This window comes from Eleginops maclovinus, chromosome 16, assembly GCF_036324505.1.
Source record: "Eleginops maclovinus isolate JMC-PN-2008 ecotype Puerto Natales chromosome 16, JC_Emac_rtc_rv5, whole genome shotgun sequence".
NCBI lineage: Eukaryota > Metazoa > Chordata > Actinopteri > Perciformes > Eleginopidae > Eleginops > Eleginops maclovinus.
The window spans coordinates 6,262,275-6,275,846 of record NC_086364.1 but is presented as its reverse complement, the minus strand read 5'-3'; the positions used below and the strand labels follow the sequence as shown (position 1 = coordinate 6,275,846).

General features: G+C 42.4%; 1 protein-coding gene across 1 annotated transcript; it reads left to right on the top strand.

The window, feature by feature from the left end:
* Window positions 1-11,100: 11,100 nt before the first annotated feature.
* nog1 (noggin 1) lies at window positions 11,101-12,367 on the top strand. The gene has a single exon (XM_063904424.1). The coding sequence runs from the start codon at window positions 11,336-11,338 to the stop codon at window positions 12,002-12,004; it is 669 nt and encodes a 222-aa protein (XP_063760494.1). The 5' UTR covers window positions 11,101-11,335; the 3' UTR covers window positions 12,005-12,367.
* Window positions 12,368-13,572: the final 1,205 nt, after the last annotated feature.

Below are 13,572 nucleotides of genomic sequence, written 5' to 3'. Positions count from 1 at the left end.
GAATGGCTGCCCTACATGTAGAGATACAGATTTAAGTGGTCTCTTAGTTTTTTCCGGGGCTGTATTACAAAGAGTAGGTTTAGATGCGTATCAGAAACTGGTTAGCTGACCTGAGCGGGAGAAATGTTGGAAACGTTCTCAGGATGATCTGGCTCAGAGTCCCGGTCAGCCTGTTAAGTGGAGACAGAAAGGGCAACTGCTTGGTGGGACTGGGGTGGCTGTACGAGGTTGCACTCTAACATTTACACATTTGGCACCGGCAACAAAGCAGCCATTCCTCTGGCAGCCACCGCCGGTCATTAAGCATAATTTGTCTGGTATCCCTGTGTTGAAAGTGCACAAAGGAGGGTGAGTAAAGCCAGCGTGAGGTTGTCTTCTGGCCCCTCATGTGGAGGGATGGAGGGGGGGGGACCCATGCTGGGTGCTGGTGGTGGTGGTGGGAGGGGGAGCAGACAGCGACAGAGAGGCTGGCTGGGGGTGCTCCCTCAGGACAGCTTGGGGACAGCAGCAACCCGAGAGGGACGCAACCCCCCCCTCCCCTTTCCCCTTCAAATCCAACCTACAACCTCTGCACCACCCCCCTCCTGCGTCTGACGGTTAAAACAACAGCCCCTGTGGCCAGCCAGGCTCCATCGCCCCTACTGGATTTATGCTCGTTTTTCTGTTCCCACCAAAGTCTGAATACTGAGACAAAAAATGGCCCTAATCCCCTTCCGTAGATTCTTAATTGTCCTGCAAAAAGTAGCTACATATTTCTACTCATGGTTTGCAATTCTACACCTCAAGTAAAACAAAAATATGTTGTGAGATCACTTTTATTTTTTTAAATTGGCAAGTTTCTGAGAAATAAGACGGCAGCTACTCTAAGACTACGTACTTCATTATATGTAATTGTTTGTGACTTGAACTCTGTTTTCACAGTGTAGTCCTATTTTTTGTCATCTGTGAAGCACTTTGACCTGCACTAACCTTTATGAAAGATGCCCTACAGATAAAGATTGATAAAGTGATTCATAGATGCACATCAGCCTTGAAGTTTAAAACCTCAAAAAACATGAAATTGGGCTTTCTTCACACTTCACACATACATGACTAACTTGTTTGTCAATGCCTCCCAAAAGCTTGTATAGTAAAAGTTATAAAAATGGACCAATGGCTTGTGTTCTGGACATGAACCTTTAAATTCAAATAAAGATTGTGTCTCATCTGCTTTCTCTTTCAGTTGTCCCTTTTCCTGTGACGGACGCTCCTCCTAAGAGTTCTCACCACTTGCATGCAGCGAGGATCAGGGTAGAAGACAGCTGCATGGACGGATGAAAATGTTCTGGTAAGGAGTGCATATAGTCAGTTTATATTATTAATTGACATCCACGATGCAATTCAGGTAAGTATAATCATCTTGCAACAAAAAGCACTCGATCCAAGTTTCCAAATGCATCTACTCGGTTAAAAGCCTACAGGAAAAGTTTCGTTTTAGAGACGGAAACGACAACTTGGTGGCTGGAAGTGTATTTTCACATCTATCTTTATTGTTGCGGCCACAGCCTGGAGTACATAAACCGGGAGATTTTATTTTGAAATCGCGATTTTTCAGACTGATTCAGGATAGCATCCCTTTAGAGTCCATGGTCTGACTGATAGCAAATAAATGCAATAGGATTTGCAATTAAAGTATGAAACCTAAAACGTTCATACTGTTGTCATTATGACGATAATACTGTTTGATAATGCCAAATCTGAAACATAAATTAAGAGTGAGTCAAGTATATTTGTGCCTGTTCTGTGTAGTTGCGTATCTGCTTTATACTATGCACAGCACATGTCTTAAAATGTTAACTATTCTACAAATAAGGAGTATAAAAAGCAGTCCGTCGCACAAATCTCCACTAAGCAGGGGTCTGTGTTTGTGATTTTTTGACAATGTTTCTGAGGTAAAGCAGCAGAGCTCCTGCTGAATAACAGAGCACAGAAACCTCACTGCCGTCCTGTCAGCTTTTATGATGAAAGGGAAAAAGGAGAGAAAAACGATTCTGTCTGCCTGAACCGGTATGAAATCCCGTCTGTCTGCACGTCTGTTTGAATTCACAGCAACAACACTGTCACATGTTGAACCAACACAACACACAGGCTGACTGGAGGTGTGAAGTGGAGGAGGTGTGAGGCGCTTATAGAGCCAATAAAGTGATTATAGGTTCCTTCCTATCGAGCCCGCAGAGCCACTGACGCTTCAACTCAACAGCAGCTGATACACAAACACACAGAGCTGGGGGGCCTTTTTAATGGATTTCCCTATTAATGGTTTTATCTGACCTAATCTTGCTCTTATTGTAACCATCACAATGCTGAGTTACTAAGATTATTTTTCATAGTAAAGCTTTTCCAGGCACATTTTTTTAATAAATTGATTAATAATTTAGATTTTATTAGAAAATATTGGACGATTCCCATCAAAATGTCCAAAATACTTAGTCAAGCAGAGTATCTTATAAACATATTAGCCAATTGTTTTTTGTAGATGACTCTTTCATGTACAGACCGATGTTTTTTGGTTCTACTTTCACTCTCTTAATGCTCTTTCTGGAGGAAACCCAACATATTCAAGTAAGTGAACAGATTCGAGCATTAAAGTCATTGAGCTTCAATCCCAAAATATCTGCTCATCACCACATAGCCTGTCTTTCAGAAACCACAAATCTTCCTTTTGCCATGCACGGTTCCCTCAGGTTCTTTAGACATGCGTGGAATTAAATATTTTGTGCAGTAAAATAAATGAACTTCTGTTACTTCTGATTTGTTTGTTTTAAACTATGCTGTGTTGGATCTCTAATTTTTGGGAAAAAGTGGCCTGAAATATCCTTGAAAAGTCCTTGAATTTGATGTATAATAAGCTGTGGGACTCTGAGATAAAAGTGAAGGATGAAGTCTGCCCAGTCCGGGGCTGCAGGCTGGTGAGAGTCCCTGCTCGTGTGTTTACCTGCCTGCTGCTTGTTTGACACGCTGAAGCCACGTGGAGGCTGGCAGACGGCCTTCCCCCCCCCGCTGACTGAACCCAACCCCCCTTTCCCGCTGATGGCCTCACCCCTTCCCCTCTCTGCTGCGGCTGCCGGAGCTGTGGAGGTGAGCGGGGAAGCGCCTGGGTGGCAAGGCAACACACGGGGCCTCCCTGGCTGGCGCCTGTAATTTTACCTTCCCATTCATCAGCCGGAGATATTAATAATAACAGCACATCTGGATTCACTTTACTGTCTCGTGTTAACCCTTTCCACTGCGGCGCTGGCCAGACCCAGACCCCCCGCCCCCCCCCCACATGCCCCCCTTTAGCCTAACTCAATTCCCATTGCCCTTGCTGTCAGTCTTCATTTCTCTGTCTCTCATACTCTACTGGGTCCTTCACAGAGAGCCAGCAAATCACCTGAAAACAAATATTGCATGTAGCTGTAACATGCATAAGCATAGCTATTTACAATCTCTGAATTGTTTTTGTTTTTTTGGTTTGCCTTGAGGATTCCACTATGGCTGCAGTCAAGCGTTAGTCTGTGTTCTGTGTCAAATCCCTTTCTAGTTTTTCTTATTTTGTTAACCTTATCCTGTTTTGTTTTAGTCAAGCTGTAGTTGACTCAAAGTCTTGGCTTTTTAATCTTATCTTAAAAAAACCCTAACTAGATTATGTAGAGTTTTTCAGTCTAGTGTAGTCAAAATATCTCCGGGTTTCTTTCCCCCGTGCTTTTTTGTTATGATTGTTAACGTTAGTGAGTTTCTTTGAGTTCCCCTTACTGTGCTCATTGTGTGCTGCTGCTGAACTCCTGATATGTTGTGCACTGAACAAGAAACTAAAATCCTCTTTAATTTTTCAACAAAATCAAGATTTTTTTTGTGTTGTATTTGTCGTCAACAATATGTCGAGGAACTCAGCGTGATTTGTTCATGAAACCTTGTCTTAGTCATGGAAAAAAAGGTTGTTGACGAACATATTTAGTAATAGTTCATTTTACTTAACAAAATAAACACTGTTGCAGTCATTTTAAAGACATTTACTCCTGCAGGACTCGCAATGGCCGCACTGTTTTGCAGCTTATTTTCATAAAGTACAACTCTGCTCAACTCTCACTGAGATGCTGAGTGGTCTCTGACAGCCATCCTTTCAATGTTGTGACTCTCCTTGGCTCTAAGCGCTTTTTCAGTGCGGCAGAGAGCAACAAAATAAGACAAACTGCGATAGCAATGATAGTGTTATGCAGTATTGACATATTATAGCTGGCTGGTCCACCTTCTACCTTTTTTAAGAAAAAACGGTTATCGCAAGCCCTCCGTCCTTCACACAACTGCACTATCATGTTTAGTGTGAAACAACTGAGTGCAACTTCGTAATTGCTTTAAAGGAGTGATTTACCCAAAGTGTGTCAGTATCTGGACAGAATAATTGCAAAGAGATCAGGGGGTTGGTGGGATGCTGCCCGGAAACGGATATGGCGGGCTCTTTTCCCTGCCTGCGAGCGTGGCCATTTGTTACAGTATTAAACACTTTTGATTTTAAAGGTGGAAAGGCTGTGATGGCTTTTAAGGGCCATTGTAGATTACAAATTCTGAGATTAAGATAGGAAACTTAACAGATAGAAACTTGGATATTTTATGTGATTAAAGCAGTCCATTTAGGAGCCTGAAATAAGTGTTTCTCGTACATTTGGGACTTAATTCTCTTAAAGAATGTTTATTATAATTATTATTATTGTTGTTATTATTCATTTATATTTATATATATCCTTTTTTTTTTACTATTTTGGAATATATATATATATTTTTGGCTGCCGAGTAGCTCATTGGTTATGGCTGGCGACCCACATGTCTCACATGTGGAATCCGGAATTCAAACACTGTCTCCGGGAAAAAATGGACCCAAAATTATAATAATAATTCATTTTATTTTTTTGTTTTTTATGAAAAAATTACACCTTTAGTCTCAGAATTTAAGGGCGCTATTTCTTCTTTTTAACTTCTCTGCACCAATACACCGTCGTACAAGCCGACACGCCATCCAACGCTGTTTGTTTAAAGTATACTGAACCCTAACTGGCCCTTGTCCACTTCTGAGCTGCCTACAGACGTTTCTTATGCCCGCCTAATTCAGTGAAGAAAGAGCTAATTAGCTGGGCCTTCCATTTAGTTTAGTCCCCATGCCAAACCATCCTAAAGTAAACCGCACTTATTCATGTCAACTTGACACGACGGTGCGTAAAAACTCAGACATTGGCCTGGCTTTGTGCCGCTGCTACTATAACAGTGTATACATGAGTGTCCGTAGACACCTCTGCACGGAGAGAAAATCTCCCCGCTGAGCTGTCTATAGGTGGAGCCAGGGCCTTGCCACTGGCCGCCAGGCTTGGCTTCACGCCCGTCGCCCGAGCCTCCCGCTGGTGGCAACAGGTGACAGAGGTCTGCTGTGTGTAGAGCTGACAGCCCCCATGCATAGGAACACTTGCTTCATTACCAGCCCCCCTACTCCACGCCCACGCAAAAAGGGACAGGGAGACAGACAGCAGTAGAAAGAGGCTTTACTGCTGTTTCTGTGGCACTAAACATGAGTTTGAGAGGAGGCAAAATAGCTCAGTGTGCATCACTCATCTGCTCATGAGTCAACACTCATGATGTCACACGCTGCCTTGCCAGCCTCACACACAACTATACTGTATTACCAATTTTCGTATAAAAGGCCTTATTTATTAAAAAAAGGGGAGAGACTGCTTTTTTTCCATGCAGTGGAGCGAGCCGTACCTCCCAGAGAGCCCTGACTGTTGGACCATCGTGCCACAAACAACCTGCTAAAAACACTTAGAGTATTTCTCCCATGCAGAAATAAACACTGGCCAATTAGTGTTCTTATTTTTGGAACTATTTTAGCTGCCAGAGGAGTTGAAAATATAACCAACCAGACGCGGCCTGACACGGAGGACAGCGCTCCCAGTCCCTGGCTGTCTGCGTGTGGACATCCAGGAGCTGCTTCAGCTATCAAGGGGGCGAACATCGGCCCCCGGGATAGTTTATTTCTCTGAAAATGAATCCTCGCCGGGGAACAATAGCGCCACTATTATCCAGCACAGAGAGAGATGAATTCACATGAGGACAGGTCATCTTGATTTATGAAGTGTGAATTAGGAGCTGAGAGTTTGAGACCGAGGTGGGGTCGGTGGGGGTTGCGTGGCACAAACAGCCGTCTGTGTTGTAGGGGCTGGAGACACCGCGACCTCCCGTCATCCCCACCCCCCCTACCCCACCACCACCACTACGCCCTGACTCCTGGCCTGTTTGCTCATTCACAGGAGCCTCTGGCATGGCTGCAGCTTTGGCTTGTGACGATCTGTAGGAATCCAGCCAGATCGCCATGTGGGGATCAACGCCTCGGCTTCGGCAGGGCGCTAAAATGCGCCAAATGCCCCGCTAGCCGTAGCAGACGCCTGCTGTGTGTCTGTGCTGCTCGTCAGGCTTCATTTAGATCTCACGGCAGGTTGATGGAGTGCTGAATCATCCATCAAAAGCACAAGTATTTACTTTGATTCCAGTAGAATAAAGGCTGATCTAGAACCGCTGACCTGGGCTTGCTTTAAGCCATCATGTTAAAGTAAAAGAAAGTACTTGGAGGTAGGGTGAGTCTGTGTACTTGTGAGTATTAGTACTTCTAGGGTTTTACCTGTACAACCTGAAGGAGCTGAAGGATCCTGCTGAAATACGGCTCTTACCTCCACTATGTAGGTAATGATTGTCTGGAAAAATGAAGGATTTTTGTCTGGAAAATTGAAAGATTTTCACGGTGTAGCGTTGGTCAATGATTTTGGAGCGGATCAGATCCGTCATACAAAGAGTGTTTCTACTTACTCATTTACATTCTGAGATTGGCATCTGTACGGTGGTGTAGTTTAAGAGGACATATTCTGCAAATGTTCAGGTTTCATATTTGTATGTTGTGCCTCTACTGTGACATGTCTACATGCTTTAATGTTCAAAATGCTCTTTATTTTTGTCACACTGCCTGTGCTGCAGCTCCTCTTTTCACCCTCTGTCTGAAACCAGAGCCTGGTCTGTTTTGATTGGTTAGCTGGCCGGCTCTGTTGTGTCAACCGCATGGACATCTGCTGGAAATATCCCGCCCCTTAGCCTATCACCGGTTGCTTTGGGATTTTAGCCTTTGAAGACCATTTACATCAAAACTTTTATAACACACTACAGGAAAGGGAAAACCCCCAAACATAATAGGGTCTCTCTAAAAAGAAGTGGATGGCTTGCATTTGTACAGCGTTTTTCCAGTTTTTAAGCTTTTACATATTAAAGTAAGCATTCACCTATCACACAGAGGCAATGGCTGCCATGATCAAGGAAACTATCATTCACACACCTTTGGCCATGCCATTTGGGGTAAGGTTTAGGTTACGGTAATCAACATTATGACTGTATGGGCTGGGATCGAACCCCAAACCATTCCGCCCCTAAGTCATAGTTTAGGAATAAGTTGCCAAAATATAATGTTTGCCCTTAGTTGACCCAATAATGTACTCAACACTTAAGCCAAACTAGCAGTGGAAACTTAAATCCTATCAACTGCGTTATCTCTCCAGGACTTGAGTAGAATATGGTGACAGTTTAGCATTTTATTCGTCCAGCTTCCCCTCAAGAAACTAACAAAGAGGAGCACCGTCACGTTTGTTGTTTTCACATGTATTGTACTGATAAAGTCGTCTGTCACCCGAACGCCTCAATGCAGAATCAGCCCTGCAGAGTAATCACTGAGTACTTTGGTCTGACTCTTTGGTTTAATGATTTTGTTTGGATGCAGAGGTTGTGTCTGTGAAAACGTTTATAGAGGAGTGGAGGGAACACACACCGGAGCATCAACTTTGTACCTGTGGGAAAAAAGGAGCTGAAAGTGCTAATTATAGAGCTTGTTAAGCCCCAAATATTTACGGGTGTTCTTTACAACCTGTAGATAATAGAGACTTCACATAAAATGTCCATTATCTATTATCTGGCTTTAATCGCTGTAATGCGCTACTTTTATAATAGAAATGTGAATAAAATCCAAACTTTTGAGTGGATTGTAGTGGATTATAGTCACTTTTAGAACATTGATTTAATGGAATTGAGAATAGGAAGGTAATACGGTCCTTATGAATAAAATAGTGTGACTTCCAAGAATGCAAATTTGCCATTGGTCTCGTGGTCAGTGGTCAGAAGTAGCAATTAATTTTAATTAAGCTCCCAGCAGGAGTGATTATTGTGATTGTGTGCTCTTGGATTGCAGAGGAATGGAAAATAGTACTAAACAAACTAGCAAATTGCACACCTCCCAAGTGCCAGAGCAAACAGAATAGCACCCACTCCATGTCTGTGTGTATTCAGCTTGGCAATGTGGCCTCAATTAGCACGAGGTGTGAAACAGCGTGCTGAGGGAGATAAAGCGCCTGAAAGGTGCTTTGTGTTTTCTGAATGACACTGTAACTGCTTTCTGTCATTGATAACCTTCCACACAGAGGTGGGAAATCAAGCCTCGGATGGTTTATTTTTCGTTAAATGACTCCCAGAGCAGTCTTTCTAAACATCTCAGGCCTTTTGTTGTGTGCTCTTGCATGGAGGAAAGCGATTAAAAATCCTTTCTGTGTTTCTACCTGAGCGTGCCTTCTCTCGGTACCAGCGCTGAAGTCGCCTGCCAAGAGAGAAGTCTGCTTTCTCTCACTAAATGAGAAATCAGCAGGGAGGGCTACAATGACCTGCGCACGGCTCAAACAAGGAGATTCATTTTGAACGCATATCCTTAAGCGCAAGGTTTAAAGGTCTTCTCAAAAAACAGACCCCGCAACAAAAAAAAAGGTCATTACATCAGCCGCTTTATTAGCCCAAGGGAACTGTGTTTGTTCAACTCGGGAATAAAGAAAAATGCCTAAATTAAGCAGGCGTCTGTCTCAAGTAGCCTGTCTTTTTAAGTCAGGGATATTTCACTATCAAAATGTTCCTGTGGTAAAACAGTAGGAAGGGATTAGAAGAAACAAAAACAACTCAGCGTTAAATGAGCCTGGCAATCCTGATGACACTTAATGAGAACCATATTTGGACTTGAAGCCACATTAGAAAATGAAATATTCCAGTCGTGTAATATTATTTAACAGGCCGGTTTTATTTTTGAAAACTTGCAAGTCATTTCGACTCCCTGGCTCACGTCTTTATGAGTGTTTTGCTTTTAAACTCTGCGATATCTTGCGTTCTGAATGCTCTTTATGAGGCTCACATTAGGTTTAATCTGCGAGTTTACTCTGCACCATCCCACAACTTGAATGCACTGGATTGATCTGTCAAGCGTTTTTTTAGGGGAGCGATAGTTTATGATACGTGCTGGTCAGATGAAAAATATAAGGGTGACATTTTCCAGACTTTTCGCCATCATTTACCTTAAAACTAAATGAGTCGCTCAAATGCTTGTGTGAATTAGCTCATTCAAAATGAAACAGAGATGCATTTATCTAAAGCGGATAGTTTATGGCTGATGTAGCTGCTGGCTAAGTTCTTCCATTAAATTATTTTTCAAAGAATGATTCTCTGAGCGTGAGTTTAGACAGGTTCACAAATTGTGATACTTTCCATGGCTGCTGCTTAGTAAGCGTTGTTTATTTGGGCGCTAATTTGGCCCGCTTTATTGAGAGGCTCACTGTGGCACCGTTACAGAAATATTGTCCCTCACGAGTTGGACATAAGCAGTAAATACCCAGCGAAAAGTGAAGTGTAGTCAACAGGCCATTTTGTTTCGTATTCAGGCGGTTAATTGCTTTTCTTTAAATAAAGGAACAACTATGCATATAAGTTGAGTTGCTTTATGTGCAGTGTGCTTTGTTTGATTGTCTTGGGCCTTCTTTAAAAAAAGGGAACAATGTGAAGCACTCTACTTTTGGAAAAGTGCCCTTAGAGTGCAGCATTTTCTTTATGTTCCATCCTAACTTCGGAAGGTTACATAATCTTTACAGAATCAGACTCTAGTGATTGCTGAGAAGGTTTTTTAAAAAAAATCTATATCAGGATCTTTCAGGTCTTTGTAGAACGTATAGGAATCGTTCAATACCTAGACTCATTTTTTTTAAATCCTGGAAAATCTATGTTCATAAAATTGTATCTTCCCTATTTGTTATCTTTATAGACTTTGAAATACCTTATCTTTTTATAGAAATTAGTAGGTTTGAACAATGTTTGGCTACCCATCATTCATCCCAAAGACTAAAAGCTTATTTAGTACTTAAATAATGTTAAGATCTGTGAGTGAGCTAACTTAATGAGGATAACTTATTGAACAATAAATGTCTGAACAGGCATGACCATTTTTGAGCTCTTCAAACTTACTGTAATGTACTGCAGATCTATTTATTTTACAGTGATGTTGGGCCATAGGGACATAAGCCACCGTTTGCTTGTCCAAATTAATATGTTACTATTACAAAGTACAATTGTACTTTAAATACACCCTAGCTGTTCTCAGTTAAACAGGAAAACCTTGATTTCATTGTGTCATTAATTCTGTGCTGAAGCAGAAACATTGAACAACTGATTTTTGAAGTGGGGAGAGAAATATTTTCATACTTTATTAAAGTGAAAGTAGGAACTAAATATATATCTTTAATATAAAGTTACATGAAATGTGATATAACATTTCTCAAAGTTGTACCTAAGTACTTAAAATAAAATGTTCCTGGTTACTTCATAAAAAGTTCAGAATGTTCTGGGAGGCTGCAGACTGCGCTGGGACCTTTTGGTGCTCTGTGCTGCAGCTCCAGCAGAAGGATTCTCCAGATGAAAGACTTCAACAATCATTCCCACTGTGAGACTGATTTAAGGATGTCTGGAAAACCGACAGGGGGCGTCTCCTCTCTCTGCACAACCCCACCCCCCCTCCCCCCCCATCCACCACCACCACCACCCCCCCTCCAGTTCGGTGGAAGAAGGAGGTATTGGGGATCTCCTCCTAGACAACAAACCCACATTCAAAGAGGGGGCACGCGAGATACGTCACGCTCCGTGAGGAGGATATAACGGAGGTGGAGCGTTTCACTCAGTGCTTTTCTGTAGAGGAGACAAGTGGAGCATCATGCCGCGCGCACGGAGCCTGAGGAGAGAATTCTGTCACGTAATTTGTCACACAAAATAATTTCGGATGAACATTTCTGACACGGATTTTCATCATGGGAAACTTTGTATTCTAAGGGACAATCGAGAAGCAAATTGGGATACGGCTAACGCTTAATTGCGCACAAGAAAGTGTCCCATTAGCAACTCCCCGTGCGCGCTGATCCCACCACTGGAGGTTTCTGCCATGGATCAGACTCAGCAGTGTATAGGCATGTATCTGCTGGTGCTGTCCCTCGGACTGCTGATGGACAGGGGGACTTGTCAGCACTACTTACTTCTGCGCCCCATCCCGAGTGACGGTCTGCCGCTTATAGAATTAAAAGAGGACCCGGACCCGGTGTTCGATCCCAGGGAGCCGGACCTTAACGAGACCGAGCTCAAGAGCGTGCTGGGGGACTTTGACAGCCGCTATTTGTCCGTTTTGCCGCCCGTGGACGAAAAATACACCGGGAACGACGAGCTCGATGACTTTGATTTCCAAAAGCCCGGTGGAGTACTACCGAAAGAAATCAGAGCGCTGGATTTCGATGTGCAGTTCGGGAAGAAGCACAAGCCCAGTAAGAAACTGAAGCGGCGGCTGCAGCAGTGGCTGTGGGCGTACTCCTTCTGCCCGGTCCTGTACACGTGGACCGACCTGGGGAACAGGTTCTGGCCGCGATTCGTGCGGGTGGGCAGCTGCCTCAGCAAAAGGTCGTGTTCGGTTCCGGAGGGCATGGTGTGTAAACCGGCGAACTCGACCCACCTGACGATACTGAGATGGAGATGCGTGCAGAGGAAAGGGGGGCTGAAATGCGCCTGGATACTGGTGCAGTACCCGAACATCACAGACTGCAAATGCTCCTGTTCCAGTTAATACACAAAGACTCTGAATTATAAATTCTAAGCTCAATATTTTTGTGATTCTTTTTTCACATGCACTACCGAGTGTAGGAATGTATTTTCTGTATATGCGGTGCCATGCAGTTATATATAGCTCCCTGTACAAAGTCAGTATTATTTGTAACCAGAGCCTACTTTATTTGTGGAGAATAATGGTTATATATTTTGTATTTATGGAGATATGGCGCATAGAGCCACGTGCTGTTTTTCCATATTTGGATAAAGCAGATCGACCTCAGAGTTTAACGTGGATTATTGATACAGCCGGGTATCGGTGACTTGTTTTATCCTGTAAATTAAGGAAATGTGCTATTTATTCTTTATATTCGTACAATAAAACGACACTGAAATGACTTTAAAATGCTTTTATTCTGTCTCTTCTTTCGGTCAATTCCAACCATCTTGAATGAGTGGATACCTTTAAGTCACCTGCCACATTGTGTCAATTCTCAGCCTACACCATTTTACGCATCACCTACTTTTTATAATCATGCACTTATATTCGGCACCATGGTACTTCGTGTTGCAATGGATGTATGTGGCAACACCAGTCATAGATACAAAATAGAATTTTTAATATGTGTTTCTAGTGGATATTGGATTTCTAATGCAATATCAAGGTTTGCTTTATACACCACATGTGGTCACTAGTTCTCTCCTGGTTAACCCACACTATCTAATCACTATAAAAGCGTCAGTCATACATCAGAGCCATTACATGCTGATAAAGGCAGGGGCAGGGATTCAGTGATTGAAGGAATCAGCAGCTGCTAACAGCTCTCATTCTTTCATCTGCACAACCCCTTCTCCCTATTTGCAGCCCAGCTGCAAAAAAAAAAAAAAAAAGAGCATGGAGTCTTTTACCGAATCTCTGAAATATAATACATTACAGGTTATTTTCTTTCCTATAAATCAATCCTGGAGAAAACAATCTACAGCGCCGTTCAAATAAAGATTAACACCCCGGTCTTTCCTGTAAGAAAATTGCAGTTTAAAATTGCATGACAAATTCATAAGCAATCGATTAAAGGATGGACGAGTGATACATTAAGTTGACTACAAAAAATAGAAAGTTAGTTGCGTTTAAAGTTGGAATAAAATACTTTTTACTTCTTCTCATGAAATGATTGTGTGTAAATAAAAAGAGGACTGTGTCTGAAAACAAAATTATTCCAACTTTATGGGCAACAGTGTATGATTCAGCAAAGAAAGTATAGATAGAAAACAGTGCAGTATTTCTGAAATAAAAAAGTACAAGATTTTGCTACCTGAGTACGAGTTTTCTCTTGGTTACTTTTTGCTATTGATTTAACAACATAAAGTAGTAAAAACGAGCTCCAGCATTGACATAAAAAGCTTTTTACACATAATAACCAAACCATTAATAAAAGTGATGTGTACTGTCACAGTGGGGCTCGGCTACTTTTGCTGAAGTAAGAGATCTAAATATTTCTTCCACCACTGTGTAATCTGTGATTGCTTCACATTTGGCAGTCGTGCGCCTTCCTTCTCATTTTACTACCACCACATAACTACTACTGA

What these genes read in the sequence shown, in the direction of transcription:
- nog1 (XM_063904424.1), top strand. Translation starts at nt 11,336, where the DNA reads ATGGATCAGACTCAGCAGTGTATAGGCATGTATCTGCTGGTGCTGTCC.